This window comes from Rhinopithecus roxellana, chromosome 19 (genome assembly GCF_007565055.1).
Source record: "Rhinopithecus roxellana isolate Shanxi Qingling chromosome 19, ASM756505v1, whole genome shotgun sequence".
Classification (NCBI taxonomy): domain Eukaryota; kingdom Metazoa; phylum Chordata; class Mammalia; order Primates; family Cercopithecidae; genus Rhinopithecus; species Rhinopithecus roxellana.
This window is the reverse complement of record NC_044567.1, coordinates 47296237-47317295: the sequence shown is the minus strand read 5'-3', so window position 1 is coordinate 47317295 and position 21059 is coordinate 47296237. Positions and strand designations below refer to the sequence as shown.

General features: G+C 46.7%; 1 protein-coding gene across 1 annotated transcript; it reads right to left on the bottom strand.

Moving 5' to 3' along the window:
* Nucleotides 1-1015: 1015 nt before the first annotated feature.
* Nucleotides 1016-20684, bottom strand: GSG1L2 (GSG1 like 2). The gene is made up of 5 exons (XM_030922813.1): nucleotides 20375-20684; nucleotides 10103-10150; nucleotides 8116-8268; nucleotides 6442-6553; nucleotides 1016-1274 (listed from the first exon to the last, which is right to left on the bottom strand). Exons 1-5 carry the CDS (start codon nucleotides 20682-20684, stop codon nucleotides 1016-1018), a joined length of 882 nt encoding a protein of 293 aa, XP_030778673.1.
* Between the last annotated feature and the right edge of the window lie 375 nt (nucleotides 20685-21059).

Genomic DNA, 21059 nt, shown 5'->3' with positions numbered 1-21059 from the left:
TTTGTTTGTTTGTTTTTGTTTTAGTAGAGACCGGGTTTCACCCTGTTGGCCAGGCTGGTCTCGAACTCCTGATCCCAAGTGATCTGCCCACCTCAGTCTCACAAAATGCTGGGATTACAGGCATGAGCCACTATGCCCACCCCCCTTTCTTTTTTTCAAAAAACCAAATTATGTGTGGAAAAACCTGTGGCCTGAATAACATGGTAGCTAGACATGGGATGAATCGACACAATATTGCAGCTGACCGGATTAGGAATCCTGCAGCCCACCACTGCCTCCAACAAGACCTGCATGTTTGGTAATGTTTATTTTTAGAAGCAAAAGTGGCTGGCGATTTAATTTAAGCAGAACAATTCAAACATGTGTTCCACTTAAACTAAGATAAGATGTCATTCCATTTGACTGTGTGTTCATTTCCATCGTTCGACTGTCCTTCCAAACTGATTTTATGATAAGTAGAAACACAAAATTTCCAAGAAAAAATATTTTAAAAAGTAACAGGAAACATATTTTGAAATTTCTGTCTTCTTGATTCAAATGAAAAAGAAAGTATGAATAGTTGCACATACTTTATTGTGTGTGTCAACTAGGAGAAAACATTTTTCTGGATTTTTCTGTCAACAAACCTATGCAGGCAACACATTTTGCCTCCCTTGTAGTTAAAAAGACTTGCTTTCCCCTTTCTTTAACTCCTCTTCCCCTTAGTACTGGCATCCTCCCTCTTTCTTTGGTATCCTTATCAAATTCACTGTCATTAAGAAGCTCTCTTTTATACTAGAGTGTCAATGGTTGATATCTTTGGTAAGCAATATCGCACTTCAAGGTACTGGCATTTTAACAGGAATCAAAGGCTGAAGCCAAAGGTGTTTAGTAAAAGGTGAGATGTGGAGGGGTGGGGATGGAAGCTTTCCCTGGACAACAGTCTCCTGAAGTCCAGCCCAGAGGCAGGGTGTACATTGTGAGTGTCAGTGCCTGGCTTGTTTGCCTGTGCAGATGTGGCAGCCATGGACACTGGCTAGCATATGGACACCTTGCCTGGGGCGCCTGGTGGGAGGTGCCCAGAAACATTCCTGAAGGCTTGTCCAGCAGGGCGAGGAGCAGCTCCTGTTTTCCAAACGCTCTCCGAAGCTTCGGGTTCCGGGAGGCTGTGTTGAGAGTGCTGACTGCCGTTCTGTGCCCGCTGCTTCTCAGTGAATTCCAGGCGGGCTGCTGTGAACCTGCTCATGGCCGTGACCGACACAGCCAGGCAGAGGGCGAAAGAACCCCAAGCGAGGCTGTCAACAGAAGGCACCGTTAGGAAAGGGCTGAGGGCTGTGATTCCAGGACTTCCTGCTGGGGGTCAATCTGGAGGAAAAAACAGCTCCTTGTTCTACTCAATTTGGACCTGCATTTTGGATCACAAATCCCAGAGTCTAGTCAACGTATTGTTTAGCCCAAGGGTTAAGAGAATGGATTCTGGAGTCACTGTGCTGGCTTTGCACTGTGGCCCCACCTTGTATTAACCATGTGACCTTGAGCTGGTTGCTTTACCTCTTTGAATCAGTTTCCTCATCTGCAAAACTGGAATAATATCAATGCTGCCACCAGGGTGGCTGTGAGGAATTCAATGAGTGAATGTGTGGGACGTATTAATACTTAGTATAGCATCTGCTGCATAGAAGCTTACAAATTGTTGCTGTTGTTGGTTCTAACCCAGGACAGTGGCATTAGTGTCTTTTTTTTTTTTTTTTTTTTTTTTTTTGACGGAGTCTCTGTCACCCAGGCTGGAGTGCAATGGCATAATCTTGGCTCATTGCAACCTCTGCCTCCCGGTTCAAGCAATTCTCCTGCCTCAGCCTCCCGAGTAGCTGGGATTATAGGCGTGTGCCGCCACATCTGGCTAATTTTTGGATTTTTAGTAGAGACAAGGTTTCACCATGTTGGCTAGGCTGGTCTTGAACTCCCGACCTCAGATGATCTGCCCGCCTTCGCCTCCCACAGTGCTGGGATGACAGACATGAGCCACCGCGCCCAACCAGCATCGTTATTCTTATATCCCCATCCAGACTGTAAGCCCGTTGCATACTGAGATGATGGGCTACACTTTTCATCCTTCATAGAACCCAGCACTGTGTTGGGAACATGGTAATTAGCATCTACTTTATACCAAAGGGTGTTCAAATGTTTGCATTATTATGAGATAAACAGAAGGGCTGTGTGGTGGACAAAGAACCGAGAGAAGAAAAGCAAAACGTAGGGCTAACCAGAGACACTTCCCCATGGATAATAGTAAGATTAACAATAATAAACAGTCTTGTATGTATGCCAGATGCTGTGATGGGTACAGGATTATCTAACTGAACACCTCGCAGCGACCCCCGATGGGGGCACTGTAATAAGCTCCATTTTACAGATGAGGAAACTGACACACAGAGAAATTAAGCAACTTGTCCACGACCACCAGTTAGAAAGTGGGACATCCTGGATGCGGCTGCAAACGCTGTGAGTCTGGGTACTGCTGGCCGACTTGCGAGACGTTGCTGCCTCCTGATGCCATGGGCTCGGTTAACCAGGGACACACGTCAGGGTTCTGGGGTGGGCCTGGTCTTGCTTCGTCTTTTCTTTAAGTAGGTGATTATTTTGGTTTAAATGAGGGCAGAAACTCATTGCATCTCTCCACACCCCCACTGAAATGAGAGTAAAGGGATGTGTACTAGTGTGAACAAGGAGAATTGGAGAGGAGACACAAGAGGATGGAAATGGCTGGGAGAGGGATGACTAATTCATGGAGTGAGGGACGCAACACAGAAAGTGTCTGCAATGAGGGCCACCCACAAGACAAGAAGGATGCCTGTTATATCAGCACCGCTGTATCCTTGAGAGGTGCAGAACCTTGAGGCACAAATACGGCACAAAAAATGCGGCCTTTTCCCCAGTCTCCTCCTTACCACAGACACTCTCCCCCATCTCCCTTTCCCCCAGGAGAGCAAAGTTTTATTCTCTGGAGAAGGTGAACGGAAGGAAAGCCTCCAGATTCATGGACAGGAGGCCCAAAGGAAGGCAGGGAAGGGGGCTGGTCTGAAAATGGGATTGTATGGAAATCTGCACAGGAGTGGGAAGCTGTCCAGCCCTTTCCTATGCCTAACCTCAGAAATGATCAGCCAGGCATACGAGTTCACTCCACTTCCTGCAGATATTGGATGATTCCCTTCTGAAGACACTGACAGGTTGCAGAAGGAACCTCTACAAACTGATATATGTGTGTGTTTTTGCGGAGTGGAATTCCAAGATGAAATAGATGGTGCCATACCCAATCACATGCCAAAACAACAACAAAAGAGCCTACCAGTAGATAAATGCCAACCCTGCTCTAGAGCTTCCAATTATCCTTGACAATCAAAGATGCCAACATCGTTGGGGGAAAGGTCCAACAACAAAGTGGGGAGGAGAAAGAATTCTCAAGGAAAGAGATAACACAAGGAACAAAAGAAAACAGCAACAAAAAACAAACCCTTTGATTAATATCCTTAGAGGAACATGAGAAGAGAAGATGCCGTATCAATAAAACAAGATCAGGATATTATGAAAAAGGAACAGCTAGAAAACAAGGAAGAGCTTGGAAAATTAAAATCAGTGCAAAATAAGAATTCAACAGAAAGGCTGGAAGACAAGTAGAGAAAATTTTTCAGAAAAAATAATAAGAAGAGAAACAAAATATAAAGAAAGTAATAAGGTCCTTGAATAATAAACCCAAAAGACCTAATATCTAACTAACAAGAGTTTCCTAAAAGGAGAACAAAAAACTAAGGAAAGGAAATAATCAAAGGAATAATACAAATACAAAAATCACCATAATTCCAGGACACGAATTTTCAGATTAAAGGCTCCCCGCCCCAACCCCAAGCACATAGATGAAGGATGAATGTGGAGAAAAGAGAATCCTCGCCAAAGGATATCATCATGACATTTCAGAACATTGGTCATAAAGAGAAGAAAACAACAGGCCACCTACAAAGGCACATGAATCAGAATGGTGCTGGACTCTTGACAGAAATTATGAATGCTAGAAGAAAATGGAGTATGGCCATCAAAATTCTATGGGAAAATGATTTCCAACAGAGAATTCTGTACTGTGCCAAATGATCGATCAATTATGGAGTATTGAATTTCCAGGCATGCAAGGAGTAAAATAATTTATCTCTCATTGGATCCTTTCTTAGGAAGCTACTGAAGGATGTACTCCCAGAAAAGGTAGATGTAAACTAAATAAGATAAGGCAATGGGACCTAAGAAACAGCATTCGAAGATAAGGGAGTGGCGCAGGGAAGTCTCGTAACAGCTCTAGACAGCAACCAGCCTGGAATAGGGCTGGAAGACTGAGGGCCTTGGGGGTTGGAAGTGAAGCTGAGAAGCTAATCTGATTAGGTGCACCAAACCTAACCTGCCCTGCTTGCTTTCAGTCGCTTGCTTTTTTTCCTCCCCGTGTAGCTAAAAGCCACACCACTAAATTCTATAACTTAACCTTCACTGGCTTCCTTACAGATAACATTTATGATGTATATGTCACCATGGTAATGGTTGCTTGTTTTTCAGGAACTTGGTGTAGCTCCTATCCAGTTCAAACTGGTTGAGACCACTGATCCTTCAGCTGATCCTCTACAAGTGCCTGAGAGGTAGCCTTTTGATGTCAGAAGGCCAAAAACTCTACCCTCAGAACATGCTAATGCTACCATTTTCTGAGCATGAGTCCTGTGAAGAGCCATGAACCCTGGCTATGCTTGCACAGATTACCAATGACTTTATTTTTCCCCACTGCCAATCACCTTTCCTCTTTGCCTTAGACCACCCCGCTTCTTTAACCCATAAATATCCCTAAGCCTTATCTTCAGGGAGGCGGATTTTAGAGCTATTCTCCCACCTCCTTATCAGACTGCCCTGTGAATAAATGTTTTATCTGCCCTGTGAATACATCTTTTGTAAGACCCATCGTCACAGTAGCTGGTTTACTAAGCGCAAACAGAATGAACTTGGTGGGTATCAGAAGGGTGGCACAGGGAGAGAATGGAACGGATCGACTTTTATTCTTAGTGCTATTTGATTTTTAACAACCATTTACATACTTCTTTTGCTAAAACTTAAGTAATTGAAAGTTACAGAAAACAAAAACAAAACAAAGCGATATTGGAAACAAACAGACCATTCTTCAGACTCCTTTGGTGTTTGGAATTTGCTTCCATCCATAGCAAAAGGAGTGCAGTACAAATTGGCCAGAGTTGAGAATCCACCTACAATTCATCTGAGTTCTGCTGCAACTACACTCTCAACTGTGTAAGGTGCCAGTGATAGCCCCTGAGAACCAACAGCCCTAATTCAAAGGGGGGCAGCTAAGTGACAAACAGGTGGAGGGACAGGTGCCCAGAGAAACAGTTGTAAAAATTAACCTCTTCAGACTGGGAAGATGAAGACTAAGAAAAGTTCAGACTCTAGCAACTCACGAAGCATATGGCTCACAGTAACACACATGCGTTCACTGAATCCTAGAATAGTAGGATGAGGGAGTGAGCCCTGAACGTGTTATGCGTTTTACAAAGAGGAAAGTAACATAAGAGGTTGTTATATAAGATGAAAATGTAAGTTATGTACATCTATTTTTAAGATATGATATGCTTCAGAGGTCCACATCAAAGAGAACCCCTGTGGCCTTGCATAATGTGGTAGAGTTCGTTAGAGACAGAATTCCCATGTCATGACCTTGTCTTTGTGTTAGAAACAGGGGCTGGATCTCCCCCCGTTGAAGTATTTATTAGGAGTTATAGATCAAGACACTTCCTCCCACACCATGTTTAAGAACTGAACATCAACAATGTCTCCATTTCTCGGGGACTTTACTAGGTGCAAAGAGTTTTATAAACATAATCTCTTTAAATCCCTATACAAATATTTGAGGCAAGTATCCTCACTTTATAGATGAGGGAATTGGGCTACAGATGGGTCACAGAATTCACCCAAAGTCACATACTGGCAGATGCCAGCACTATGACCAAGGTTGGTCATCCTATAAAACTTATGTTTGGCTGGGCGCGGTGGCTCACGCCTGTAATCCCAGCACTTTGGCAGGCCGAGGTGGGCGGATCATGAGGTCAGGAGATCAAGACCATCTGGCTAACACGGTGAAACCCCGTCTCTACTAAAAAATACAAAAAAAAAAAAAAAAAAAAATTAGCTGGGTGGGGTGGTGTGTGCCTATAGTCCTAGCTACTCGGGAGAATGGCGTGAACCTAGGAGGCAGAGCTTGCAGTGAGCCGGGATTGTGCCACTGCACTCCAGCCTGGGCAACAGAGCAAGACTCCGTCTCAAAACAAATAAACAAACAAACAAGCAAAAACAAAAAAAACTTACGTTCATCTTTATGTGCATCTCTCCTGACCCTCCAGGACTTAACACCATGACCAAGCAACTTACCAATATGACCAGCCATAGTCCCAGGTCTGAGGCTTCCAATCTTCTGGTCCAAGGTTCACAGTGATTTGAAAAATGGTTGTGTACATCATGTGGGCCACCATGCCTAGGAGCCCTGCACAAGGAAAGCTCTGTGAGCCACAATTAAGAAGACATATGATGAAAGAACTCTATGCTGCGTGTTTTGGCTGTAAGGAGCTCTCTAGCATTCATAAAGTCCTTTTGATGTATCTGCATGTATTCATCCTTAAACATTCCGCTGGACATCTCTTTCCCACAATTGAAAATGAAGAGGCCGGGCGCGGTGGCTCAAGCCTGTAATCTCAGCACTTTGGGAGGCCGAGACGGGCGGATCACGAGGTCAGGAGATCGAGACCATCCTGGCTAACACGGTGAAATCCTGTCTCTACTAAAAAAAAAAAATACAAAAAATTAGCCAGGCAAGGTGGCAGGCGCCTGTAGTCCCAGCTACTTGGGAGGCTGAGGCGAGAGAATGGTGTAAACCCGGGAGGCGGAGCTTGCAGTGAGCTGACATCTGGCCACTGCAGTCCAGCCTGGGCGACAGAGCGAGACTCCGTCTCAAAAAAAAAAAAAAAAAAAAAAAAAAAAGAAAATGAAGAGACATCCAGAAACACACAATTGAGGGGGACCTGTCAGAACCTGGGCAGGAGTCTCTATGTCCTGGTTCCTTCCTAAGAAGATCAGAAATTGGATTTTATCATCCCATTCGCTGAGGATAAGACTTGAGGGAGGTAGGCATGGTAGCATGCACCTGTAATCCCAGGTACTCGGGAGGCTGAGGAGGGAGGATTGCTTAAGCTCAGGGGTTTGAAACCACCCTGAGGGGACCTCATCCCAAAATAAATAAATAAGTAAAATAAAATAATTAAAAGGGACATTTAAAAAAAAGGACTTAGGAAAGTTGCATGACACTTATCAAGCACAACAATGATGTACAAATTGACCTGCTACATGATTAACTTAACATGAGTAACTTTTCGTATCCGGTTTGAGGACTAAAGGAAGTCATTTGTTCAAGGTTCTTTCTCCCTGGAAAGGCCCTCTTAGGAGACCCAACTAAGTGACTTTAAAAGTTGCTTGGAGAACACAGAAGTAGAACTAAAAAAAAAGGAGTTATTTATTTTAATGGAATATTTATACCAAATGTGAATACTTTTTTTTTTTTTTAAACTACCATCTATTGAGTACTTTTTCTATACTAGGTGCACTCTTAGTTATTGCCAAAGTGTTTTGAGATACGTTATAGTGTTCTGTCTTAGAGAAGTTAAGTAACTTGCCTGAGGTCATACAACCGTTAAGGAGACGTCTGCACCTGGGCAGGATCCCTCCACAGACTCATGCCTAAGCACTGTTTTCAGTGAAGTGATGTCAGCTGTCAGAGCCAGGGCACCCTCTTCCCTGGTTGTGATAAAGATACACGGATAAATTTCACTTTCCATCTGTGCCTAGCCCCTTTTCATCTGTCACCCTAGGAATATTGTCTCCATCCAATGGAATTCATTGGTGACTTATCCAGTGGGCTACCTGCCCTGCTCAAATGACCATTGACGGGAAAGAGCCAGCCTGTTCTATTGCAATGAACATGTCCGCATGTCCAGCCTGGCGCTCTGCTTTCCCTCTGGGGCAGCCTGTTCCAAGGATGCTGTTGGAAAGTACCTGCCAGTACCATGAAGATGGCTACCAAGGCATCCACCCTGAGCCAGTCGAACCCAGGGCTGCGACAACTCACTCTGGAGCCCAGGAGGATGGCGCTTGTCAGTATCAGAACCATATCCAGTACCTCGCCCCCGATGGACAGCCACAAAACACCTGCCAAAGAAAGGGATGTTGGAAACGCTGGGCATTTCTAATTCAGAAGTACTAAAATGTTCAGTCCTTTGATTTAGCTCATTTCTAAACAAAACATGAAAAACAGACACACTGGAGTGAAAATCACAGATGCCTCTCTGCTGAATCTTAGAAAGCTGGCAATGGAAAGGCACTCCTCAGGGCTGAAAGAGACAGTTGTAGGGATTGCCCATAGCTGAGGGGGGGGTGTGGAGTGGGAGAAACTAAGCAAAACCCTGCTGTGAGGGCATGAGTGGTGCTGCAGGTCTCCATGCCCTGGCTCAAAAACTACCATTGTATCTGGAGTTGGTTCCTGCCAGTGGGTTCATGGTCTCACTGACTTAAAGAAGGAAGACACCGACCTTCGCAGTGACTGTTACAGCTCTTAAAGGTGGCACAGACCCAAAGAGTGAGAGGTAGCAAGGTTTATTGTGAAGCGTGAAAGGACAGGGCTTCCAGAGAGTGGAAGCGGACCGAGAGGGTAGCCGCTGCCGCTGGGGTGGCCAGCTTTTTTATTCCCTTATTGGCCCCGCCCATGTTCAATTTCTGTCCTATCAGAGTGCCCTTTTTTCAATCCTCCCCGTGATTGGCTACTTTTAGAATTCTGCTGATTGGTGCATTTTACAGAGTGCTGATTGGTGCGTTTTTTTTTTTTTTTTTTTTTGAGACGGAGTCTCACTCTGTCACCCAGGCTGGAGTGCAGTGGCCGGATCTCAGCTCACTGCAAGCTCTGCCTCCGGGTTCACGCCATTCTCCTGCCTCAGCCTCCCGAGTAGCTGGGACTACAGGCGCCCGCCACCTCGCCCAGCTAGTGTTTTGTATTTTTTAGTAGAGACGGGGTTTCACCATGTTAGCCAGGATGGTCTCGATCTCCTGACCTCGTGATCCACCCGCCTCGGCCTCCCAAAGTGCTGGGATTACAGGCTTGAGCCACCGCGCCCGGCCCTGGTGCGTTTTATAGAACACTGATTGGTGTGTTTTACAAACCTCTTGTAAGATAGAAAAGTCCCCCAAGTCCCCACTAGACCCAGGAAGTCCAGCTAGCCTCACCTCTCACCATGATGTTTTGATTTTACCAGGAGATATCATCTTTGCCTTTTGCAAGAAAAAGATACACAAACCTCGGGGCGGAGGGTCTGTGAGTTGGAGAGCCCTATCTGCAGGTACCAAAACCTCATTTGTTTCTGTGGAAGTCACTTGTTTACCTTCTGGAGAGGATCCCACCTGTGGCTTCAAGGAAATCTGTTCGCAGTGGAGGGCAGTGGAGAAAGGGAACAGTAAGGGAAACTCATCTTTGCAAAAGGACTCCTCTAAGGCAAGTTAGGTAATGAAGACAAAGCAATGAATAGACGTGATCCATACCTTCACAAAACCTCTACTCCAGCTGGGAGAACAGACACTAAGAAAGTAATTACAAAGATGCTGAGTGTTAGGGAGCTTTAAAGAGAAGAAAAACTGCTCTAGGCAGTGGTGTGCTGAAGCACATCTCACAGCTCTGCATTCATCTTGCATCTGAGAGCTGTGTTCATCTTGCAATTGAAATTGGCTGTGGTGGGAATATTTACACCATGGAACACGGCCAATGCTGCCAATCAGGGTTTCCCATTCACGCTACAAAGTAGGCTGTTAAAACATTTGCGAGCACACCACTGGTTATAGGGCACAGGAAGAGAGACTGTGGTTCTACCTTTTGGACTTGACTTCGTGGAAAAATCATCAATGACTCCCTCATCATTTCCCCTATTCCCAATAAAACTATAAAAATAGTCCAAGCTATGAGGAGTGCTGGTGGGCAGAGTATGAGTAAGGTATTTACCTTGTTCTTCAGCTGGCACTATGCTCTGGAAACTCCTACACTTTTCATCTGAAAGATAAAAATGCATCCAGAAGTGGGTTACCCTTCACAACCAGGGGGCAAATGGTGTATTTCTAGCCCCTTAACTGGATGAGGAATGGGGAGTGTGCAGCCTGCTTTACTTCATGTCAGGGACGTGAGCTGCCCCTCTGTGTGGGAGCATGATATAATCCGCCCTATTGGACTCTGGCTTTGACCAATGAACTGGGAGCAAAAATGAGATGGATCTGAGCAGCTTTAAGAGCCAATGTATTTTCCCCTGGTTCTTGTTCCCTTGCTCTGTGATCCCAGAGGCCCATGTCAAGAGGGAGTCTCCATCAGCCCGGGTCCCTGAATAACTACAATGAGGACAGACCCCTTGCCAACCTGAAAAGTCTATACAGAATGAGCTAAAAATAAATGTGTTGGTTTGAAGCTCCGGAATTTGGGGGGGGGGGGGGGGTTGTTTGTTATTACAGCCTAACCTAGCCTCTCTGGACTAATACTGCAAGTCTTAGACCAGGGGTTCTCAGCTTTGGAAATAGCATTCATTATGATATGAATCTGAAATAATTGGCTTCTCGTTGAAGGGAAATGATCAAAGTTTGCCATTTATTTTTAAATGAGTGAGAGCAGATTCAGAGCCATGTCTGTTACTAAGACTCTTAGCATGTGAGTCATGCATTTGCTTGCATTTCTTCATGCTTTCTTGACTATGAAAGAAAGGGAGGAATCGTTGTGTGTGTACCAGGTATTGGGCAGAACCCACCACCAGACTCGTTTACGTTTTCCAGGGGGATAGGTATTATTTGTGTGTGAGTGTCATCTGTCAGGTTGCACATATCAGGTGAAAAATCTTGAGTCACAGCCTTAGATATGCAGTTCCCTTTAAAATTTGAAGTCCATGGATATCCACTTGGTGTGAAGATGTAACCAAATTCTGGTTTGGGGGGTGACAGATGGAGGATTGAGAACATAGCAAGTCACCCTCTGGGGTCCTGTCCCAGCTGAGTGTCCTGCACTCTCTCTACTAACACGTCGGCCCCAAATAGAATCATGGACTGTTGAGTGGGAGCAGCCTGGGAAATCCTCTGGCTCATCCCCACACAGTTTAGAGTAGTGCACTCAAGGGACTCTGAGGGAAAGTGACTTACTCAGGACAGCGCAGGTAGAGGCAGTTTCCATGTTAGATCTCAGGGCTGCAGAGCCCAGTGCTGTCCTGCTACATCACTGACTTAATGCAATCAAGGAAAGGTGCCGGGGGTGCACAGTTGCCTGAGACAAGGGAGCCGCCCCCAGTCTGACCCTGGTGGGAGCTAAAGCAGAGCACGGTGTGAAAGATATGAGGCATTTTCCATGGACTCGTCAAAGGAAAGGCATTCTTATCATCAGAATAGATCCAGTAGTCCCTGCCTTAGCCTTGCTTTGAAGATTACATGAAACAATACTTAAGAAAGCTTCTACCACAGTTCATATGCATTTAAATCTTATTAGAATAAAATGAGTTCTATTAGAGTATTTTTGCAGTAGTTAGCATGAACCATTATTTATTTCCAGACTCTAAGCAACCCCAAGGGCAAGCTACCATTGCTGGAAGATTCCAAGAACAGAGGAAGTTTAGGGAGCATCTATAGACTTTTTTTTTCTTTCATAGGAGAGAAAATCCCAAGTAATTTAATTTTCCTATTCAAGAACTCTCTATGCCTCGCTATTTTCCCTAGCATCAAGTCTAAATTCCTCCTGTTAGCTTTTATGTCTTCTCTCCATCAACCTGACTTCCCAACACACAGCCCATCTTTTTGCCTCCCCAGCACCACCCAGCATTCACCTTCCACCTCCTCAGGGTCCTGTAGTGTCTTAGTCCTGTAACAAATTACCATAGACAGGGTTGTTTGTCAACAACAGGAACAACTTTTCAGATCTGGAGCCTGGAAGTCTGAGATGCCTGCATGGTTGGGTTCTGGTGAGGGCCCTCTTCCAGGATGCAGAGAGCTTCTTTTATTTATTTTTTGACACAGGGCTTTGCTCTGTCACCGAGGCTGGAATGCAATGGATCACGGCTCACTGCAGCCAAAATCTCCTGGGCTCAAATGATCCTTCCATCTCAGCCTCCCAAGTAGCTAAGACTAGAGGTGCACGCCACCACACCTGGCTAATTTTTTTTTTAATTTTTTATTTTTTGTAGAGATGGAGCCTCACTATGTTGAGCCAAGGCTGGTCTCGAACTCCTGGGTTCAAGCAATCTGCCCACCTCAGCCTCTCAAAGTGTTAGGATAACAGGCAGGGGCCACCATGCCTGGCCAGCAGACAGCTTCTTGTAGTAACCTCGCATGGCAGAAAGAGATCTGGCTAGCTCTCTAGCCTCTTCTTATAAGGGCACTAACTCTATCCGTGAGGGCTCCACCCTCATGACCTAATCACCACCCAAAGGCCCCCACCTCCTAATACCATTACATTGGGGTTAGGGTTTCAGCATATGAACCTGGGGAGGGGACAGAAATATCCAGTCATAGCACATGGGAAGGATGATATGTGTGCAAGCATACGCTTCTGGCAGTGCATGTCTAATCCTTATAAACCTTAACATTTGCTGTGCCCATCCTCGTGAAACTCCAAGTACCTATGGGCCTCATTCCTTCACACTGCCGCACCGCCCCTCCACTGAGCTATAGGGAGAAGAGAAACCCAGGTTGGGGTGATGATGGAACCATTTCCTGGAGCTTCTCCGCTGGGACGCTTTCTGACTCAAATGTCAGCCAGGGATTCGTGTGTCACATGATTGTCCATCCCAGGGGGCCCAAGGAAGAATATTTACACAGCCTGGAGTTGACAGTAACAGGATCAGGGACCTGTCAGTCCGTGGGCAGCCACAGTGGCCTCTGCAGCGTTAGAATTAAGTCACTTTGGATTAATGTGATTGGACATTTCTCCTGGCTGATTCTCTGATGTTAGCAGCAGTACCATGGTCACCGAGGAAATAATTCATCCGAGCCTCCCCAGTTATACCAAGGAGGTCCCCAAAGCACTGGCAGCACCTCAGTCCTCACACCCTGTTGTCTCTCGGAGAACTTGGGGGCTGATGCAGAGCCTTCTTTCACGTCGCCTCATCCAGTCCTAACTATACCCTGGTGAGTCAGGCCAGCAGGTTGGCAGCAGAAGGATACCACAGGCAATGTGTGGCATTTACATCCACAAGGCCTGGCATCTCTGCATGGTCCTGCCACGGCCAGTCATCATCGCAAGTTTCCTGGCCTCTCTGAGCCTCCCTTTCCTCATCTGCAAAATGGGTCTAATAAAAGGACTCTGATGAGAGATTTGTGAAAGTCTTTTGTGAACTGCATTCCACAGTTATTATTTATTTATTTATTTATGTTTTTGACGGAGTCTCACTCTGTTGCCAGGGCTGGAGTGCAGTGGCACGATCTCACTGCAACCTCTGCCTCCCAGGTTCAAGCGATTCTCCCGCCTCAGCTTCCAGAGTAGCTGGGATTACAGGCGCCCGCCACTATGCCCAGCTACTTTTTTGTGTTTTTAATAGAGACAGAGTTTCACCATGTTGACCAGGCTGATCTCAAACTCCTGACCTCGTGATCCGCCCGCCTCGGCTTCCCAAAGTGCTGGGATTACAAGCGTGAGCCACTGCGCCTGGCCTTTCCACTGTTTTGAGTGTTGCGTTATTAATAAAGGCAAGTACAATGATCTCAATTTTATGGACCTGGAGGAGACCAGGCTCACACGAGTTGGTAGAGTCAAGAATTAAAAACCGGAGTTTCTCACCTAAGACTCAGAGGCCTTTACTGAATTGCTTCTTGTCTTTCTACCTAATGCATTGAGGAGTAAAGGTCTAACTTGTCCTCTAAAGAGAACTGCCTTTCCCACCAGGAATAGAGATGAGGCCAGCACAGAGCAAGGGCTGGGCAAAGAGAAGGTGGAGGCCAGCCAAGGACATTAAGAGAATTCAGAATAGCTTAGACGGGTGAGTTTAGCTTGGGCCCAGAGTCAGAGCCTAGTGACCCCTTTGATGAATACGAATCCTCAGAAATGGTGTTCCTTTTGAATAAAGCCAGTAGGATTAAAAGAAAAAATCTGTATAAATCCCATGAAGCCGGGGAGGCGGGTGTTACATAGCTCGAGTGCTTCAGCAGCCAAGCAGGACAGCAAGCCAGCCCGAGGAAGTGGCGTCCAATCCTTCCGTGCCTGACTCTGACATCCTCTGTCAGTTTGTTCTCCTCCGACCCCCACTCCACCCCTGTCCTTTCTGAGATGCCTGGGTCCCTCTGCCCTGAACGTTTTGAGTTTAGCACAACAGCATAGAATCTAAAATCCACACATTTTGTGGATGCACAGACTCGCCTAAGGAAAAGAACATTTCATGTAAGTACCGCCTGGGCCAGGAATGTTTGCCGCAAATTTTCATTTCAGAGTGTGGGATCAAAGGTGTGGGTTCCCTTTAAAGACATTCTAGGCACTGGGGAGAAAGGATAGAGTTCTTGGGGGTGGCTTGGGCAGAGGATGTCTTAAAAAGGCACTTCAGGTGGCCGGACGCAGTGGCTCACGCCTGTAATCCCAGCACTTTGGGAGGCCGAGGTGGGTGGATCACGAGGTCAGGAGAATGACACCATCCTGGCTGGCCAACATGGTGAGACCCCATCTCTACTAAAAATACAAAAAAAAAAAAAAAAAAAAAAAAAATAGCTGGGTGTGGTGGCGGGCGCCTGTAATCCCAGCTACTCAGGAGGCTGAGGCAGGAGAATCGCTTGAACCTGGGAGGCGGAGGTTGCAGTGAGCAGAGATCGCACCGCCACTGCACTCCAGCCTGGGTGACAGAGTGAGACGCTGTAAAAAACAAACAAACAAAAACCAAAGGAAAGCCCTCCAGGTAAGGGCTTCCTGGAGGATCAACTTTAAGGGACACGGAGCCCATTCAGAAGGAAAACACACAGGGAGACCCCACAGGGCAGCAAAGCTGGGGCACTCAGACGCCCAGAAGCCCCTTTCCTGGACTTGTTTAGGGCCGAGGCACATCCTCCCGGGATTGGAGCTCTGCTCTCCTCACCCCTCCTGACCCTCTCTCCAAAGGACTGTTTGGGCTCCAGACCGTTTCCCTCCAGTTTGAGCCCTTTTCTTTCTTATGCCCCAAATCTCCTAAGTACTGTGACAAATTAGACTAAATGGCAGATGCCTTTGTGGTGTAATCACCAGTTGGGAGCCCCAGCTACACTCTGCAGCAGACATAATTTTTTTTGGCTCATGCGTTTTTTAAAGATATTTTAAAATGCGCCGGGCGCGGTGGCTCAAGCCTGTAATCCCAGCACTTTGGGAGGCCGAGGCGGGCGGATCACGAGGTCAGGAGATCGAGACCATCCTGGCTCACACGGTGAAATCCCGTCTCTACTAAAAAATACAAAAAACTAGCCGGGCGACGTGGGGGGCGCCTGTAGTCCCAGCTACTTGGGAGGCTGAGGCAGGAAAATGGTGTAAACCCGGGAGGCGGAGCTTGCAGTGAGCTGAGATCCTGCCACTGCACTGCAGCCTGGGTGGCAGAGCGACCTCCGTCTCAAAAAAAAAAAAAAAAAAAAAAGATATTTTAAAATGGAGAAATTGGACAAAGAAATCCAAACATCTTACCTCCCTTGAAGAATCAGAGCATGTGATAACACCGTATCGGGCTTACAAGTGCACAAGAGCATGACGCTGGTGGGAGCGAGAGGCTGCTGCTTTAGCTGAAGTACAGAGGTTCAAGGTCACCAGCATTCCCGTAGCCCAGCTCCACGCACTTTTGCTACGACCTCCTATAAGCATTTGAGTTTGTAACTCCTTGATGTATAGCTTTTGTTTTGTCCTCTAACATGTTTGGTATTACTTTATTCATTATGGAGTAAAAATAATTAGTTAATTATTAGTTCATTCTAAACTGTTTTGCTTTAGAAAAACAAGCGGGAGAGGAGGAGATGATCAGGGGAAGATGTCCTTTCTTCCTTCTTAATAAAGTGATGATAATATTTAGAGACCCAGGTGTACCTGGATGACCTTATTATATCAAGAAATATGTAAAATGTGAGCAGAGGTGTTTTGTGTGTTTGTGTGTGTTTGTTTTCCTTCCGCTTTTAAATTCCAGGGCACATAGGCAGGATGTGCAGGTTTGTTACATAGGTAAACGTGTGCCTTGGTGATTGAGTAGAGATTTTTTGTTTTTAATTGATGGGCACAACATTGTTCATCAATAATTATAAGAGTTGTTGCCCTTCAGTTAAAGTGTGTGCATTGTGGGGTAACAGGCAAAGTCAGGGTTAAGTGTTATGCAATGTGAGTTCCAAGCCCAGCTCCTTCAGCTCCTACCTGTCTGTGCACTCTTCCGTGGGTCATGGGTCACTAACATCTCTAGAACTCAGTCTTCTCATCTGTAAAATGGCTCTATTGTTCCAGGTCAGCCTTTCCCAAAGTGCGTTCCACCAAACAATAGTCTTATAGAATATTAATCCTTATTAAACATAAAAAACCTCTTCTACGCACCATAAATTTGGGGAAGCACTGGAATATGTAACGTTAAACAAGTTTCTGTATCGGGGGACTTCTCAGAGATTTTGATGTGCTAATACGTGTCGTGAATTTTCAAGAAGAAAATGAAACGTAATGTGGAATCTTTTTCAATTTGTTGGACTTCCAGACGCTTTTTGTTTACTTTCGCAAGGAGCATCTCAAAAGGCATCTCTGTGGAGTAATCTTTGAGGACATCCAGTGAGATACTTACTAAGAGCTGTTTCTGTCCTGATGCAAGAATATAGTCGCATATAAGTCAGAAAGAAGTTGCTATGGTTTGAATGTCCCCTCCCAAACTCATGTTGAAATTTAACCCCTAGTGTGGCAGTATTGAGAGGTGGGAGCTTTAAGAGCTGCTTGGGTCATGAGGGCTGTGCTCTCGCGAATGGATTAATCCATTCATGAATTAATGGGTTCTCATGAGAATTGGGACTAGTGACTTTGTAAGAAGAGGAGGAGAGGGCCGAGCGAGAATGTTAGCACGCTCAGCACCCTCGCCATGGGCTGCCCTGCACCTCCCTGGGTCTCTGCAAAGAGTCCTCCCCAGCAAGAAGGCTCTCTCACCAGATGTGCTCCCTTGACCGTGGATTTCCCAGCCTCCGTAATTCTAAGTGATACCTTTCTTTTCTTTATAAATTACCTAGTTTCTGGTATTCTATTCTAAGCAACAGAGAATGGATGAAGACAGAAGTCAAGAAATGCATCCTTTATTTCTGCTTACTGTTGTCCGTGAATCACGGAGAGCACTAACCCTCTTTAGATTCAGTGTGTGCTCCTGACAATATAGGAAAAACCCTTCAGTGGTGTGTGTGATCCAGGAAAATGTGCACGTGCGTGTGTGTCTCTCTGTGTGTGTGTGTCTCTGCATGTGTGCGTGTGTGTCTGTGTGTGTGCGTGTCTGTGTGTGTGTGGTGTGTGTGCGTGTGTGTGTGCGTGTGTGTATCTGTGTGTGCGCGCATGTCTGTGTGTGTGTGTGTGTGTGTGTGTGAAGTAAACACTCTGGGTTTGCAGAAGTGCCAAGCAGACTTTCTCTAGAGGAAGGAAACTGAAAGAACCTCACACATCTCTTACTCCTGCTTTCAGCTCGTTTTAGGCTGAGAAGATGCCACCATTACCACCACCACTACCACCACCACCACCACCACCGCCACCACCACCACCACCACCACCACCGCCGCCACCACCACCACCACCACCGCCGCCGCCACCACCACCACCACCGCCGCCGCCACCACCACCACCACCACCACCACCACCCCACCACCACCACCACCACACACACTGAGTTACACACACCAAGCTCTTGTTGCCCAAGCTGGAGTGCGATGGTGCAGTCTCGGCTCACTGTAACCTCTGCCTCCCGGGCTCAGGCAATTCTCCTGCCTCAGCCTCCCTAGTAGCTGGGATTACAGGCACACATCACTATACCCAGCTATTTTTTTGTATTTTTAGCAGAGATGGAGTTTCACCATGTTGACTGGTCTCCAACTCCTGACCTCAGGTGATCCGCCCGCCTCAGCCTTCCAAAGTGCTGGGATTATAGGCATGAGCCACCACGCCTAGCCTGTATTATTCTTTTTCTTTAAAAAAAATTTTGGCTCAAGCCTATAATCCCAGCACTTTGGGAGGCCGAGACGGGCGGATCACGAGGTCAGGAGATTGAGACCATCCTGGCTAACACAGTGAAACCTCGTCTCTACTAAAAAAATACAAAAACTAGCCGGGCGAGGTGGAGGGCGCCTGTAGTCCCAGCTACTTGGGAGGCTGAGGCAGGAGAATGGCGTAAATCCGGGAGGCGGAGCTTGCAGTGAGCTGAGATCCAGCCACGGCACTCCAGCCTGGGCGACAGAGCGAGACCCCGCCTCAAAAAAAAAAAAAAAAAAGTTTTGGCTGGGCACAGTGACTCATGCCTGTAATCTCAGCTACTGGGGAAGCTGAGGCCGGATAATCGCTTAAAACCCGGGAGGTGGAGGTTGCAGTGAGCTGAGATTGTGCCGTTGCACTCCAGCCTGGGCAACAAGAGGGAAATTCTGTCTCAAAACAAAACAAAACAAATAAAATAAAATAAAATAAAATGAAATAAAGAATACAGACCTCTAGACTCCACCCCGGTTCTCTTAAATTAGAACCTCCAGGACTGGGCACCTGGATATTTCTTTTACAATCTTCTTGGGTGATACATTTGATAACTGGTGTGATGCCTATATAGAGCTGTGGAAACAGAAGTACTATAGGCAGCCTTCATACGAGAACTTGGAAAGGAGGTGGAATTTCCCAAGTGATTTGCCTATACGTATGGTGAATACAGTTTCCACACCAAAATTCTGGAACTGTCTTGGGAATCCTCCAGGACGCAGGGTCCTGAGACTTTTGCATCTGTCCATGAAGGTAGAGAAGAGACTCATAGGAAGATAGCACTCCCTGAGAAGAGAGGGACTGGGAAGGTCCCTAAATAGCCTTAGCTCCAGGTGCTATGGCAGTGTCTGTACCAGAGTTAAAGCACAAGACACAGGCACTGACCTGGATACATGGGAGGGTCATTCAGGCTGGGGACTGCCCCACAGTGGCCACCATGGGGAGAGAGGGTGGTGGGGAGGAACATACAGCATCTCAGAGTGTTCTTTTTTGTTTTTTAAATTTGAGACAGGGTCTCGCTCTATCATTCAGGCTGGAGTGCGGTCACACGATCATGACTCACTGCAGCCTCAATCTCCTAGGCTCAAGAGATTCTCCCAGAATAGCTGGGACCACAGGCACACCCCACCATGCCCAGCTAATTTTTTTTAAAAAAAGCTTTTGTAAAGAGAGGTCTCACTATGTTGCCTACATTGCCAGGTTGGTCTCTAACTCCTGGTCTCAAGCAGTTTCCCAAAGTGCTAGGATTACAGGAATGAGCCACCATGCTGGGCCTCGGGGGTTCATTCTTGTTGCCTTTTACTTAGGCCTCAGGAATAAAAAACAAATGCTATGAGAATGGAAAAAGAAAAGGCAATTAGAAACTCTAGGAAAAGTACAAAGCTGCACGAGAAATTTACTGTAATCAGCTGAGGTCAGGAGAGAAATGGGGATGGGAGGAGGATTCCTCCTTTTTCTGCCTTGGAGGTTTTGCTTCCCAAGCAGAAAGCGGGGAGTATTCTGTCCCTGAGCATGGGTTTACAGCCAGGCTGCCTAATAGAGAAGAGTCAAATTCCTCCCTCCTGAATTCTTGGAGACGCAAAAACACTCTTCCTTTTTTAAAGATTCACTCCAAGATCATTCCAAGTGCAGGAGAAATAACAGGGATGCACCTTTGAGTTGGGTCAGGGCCATCTTTCATTCCCAAATAATTTTAAATACCAGGGATTGGGTGACAAGAACAAATGAGAAAAGCAAATTTTAATAAACACTTGGAATGTGCCAGGCCCTGTTGCAAGCACCGTATGTGAATCTGGTCATTTCATCTTTACAATCACTCTTGGAGGTAAGTACTGCTATTATTCCCATTTTACAGATGAGAAAACCGAGGCTCAGAGAGGTGAAGGGACTTACTCAAGGATACCTAGACAGTCAGTGGAGATGCAGGATTTAAACCCAGACAGCCTGGCTCCAGAGCGCCTGCACCATCCCACACCTGTCACCCCCAGAATCTGCAGGATTCAAACCCAGACAGCCTGGCTCCAGAGCCCCGGCCCCATCCCGCACCTGTCACCCCCAGAATCTACAGGCTTTGCTCACCTTCACCGTTGAGGCTCTCCTCGCAGGACTGCCAGAGTCCCACATGGAACCCACGCTGAATGAACTTGTCATCTCCCAGCTCCCAAATGTACAGGACAGCCTGGCTGTCGTTGTCCATCCTGCCATTGCTGCTGTTGTCCGGTTTGAAGTGAATGCAGTGCTGCCCTCCCGGCTGGTCCTGGCACAGCGGCTTCACCACCCGCCGGATCCCCTCACACCAGTGGCTGCTGACCACGGCAGTGAGGGAGAAGGCGAAGGCGAGGCAGATGGGGAGGAGGAGCAGTGCCTGCTGCTGCCTGGCCCTGTCCATGGCTGAGTGAGGTGTGTGGGGCAGGATGAGCTGTGAGGCCCTCTCCTCCCGCCTCGTCACAGTACCTGCCCCTCAGCTCTGCCATCTGGCATCCTCACACAGCCTCCTCTCACGTCCCCCTGGGGAATTGCATGTGCTATCACACCATATCCAGAGGCACAGAGCCGGGGCATGTTCCTGTCAAGGGTGCTGGCCCTGCCATTCTCCCCAGGAGGTAGGTGTGCAGGAGAGCATTGTTTTTTGTTGGTTTGCTTTATTTTATTTTATTTTTTGAGATGGAGTTTCGCTCTTGTTGCCCAGGCTGGAGTGCAGTGTCATGATCTTGGCTCACCTCAACCTCTGCCTCCCGGGTTCAAGTGATTCCCCTGCCTCAGC

Excerpts from the sequence above, each read along its gene's own strand:
- GSG1L2 (XM_030922813.1), bottom strand. The coding sequence starts at position 20,684 with ATGGACAGGGCCAGGCAGCAGCAGGCACTGCTCCTCCTCCCCATCTGC. Across the intron at positions 6,554-8,115 it reads CATCTTCATGGTACTGGCAG|GGCTCCTAGGCATGGTGGCC; the intron begins GTACTTTCCAAC and ends TTCCTTGTGCAG. Across the intron at positions 1,275-6,441 it reads GACTATGGCTGGTCATATTG|CCTCGCTTGGGGTTCTTTCG; the intron begins GTAAGTTGCTTG and ends TTCTGTTGACAG.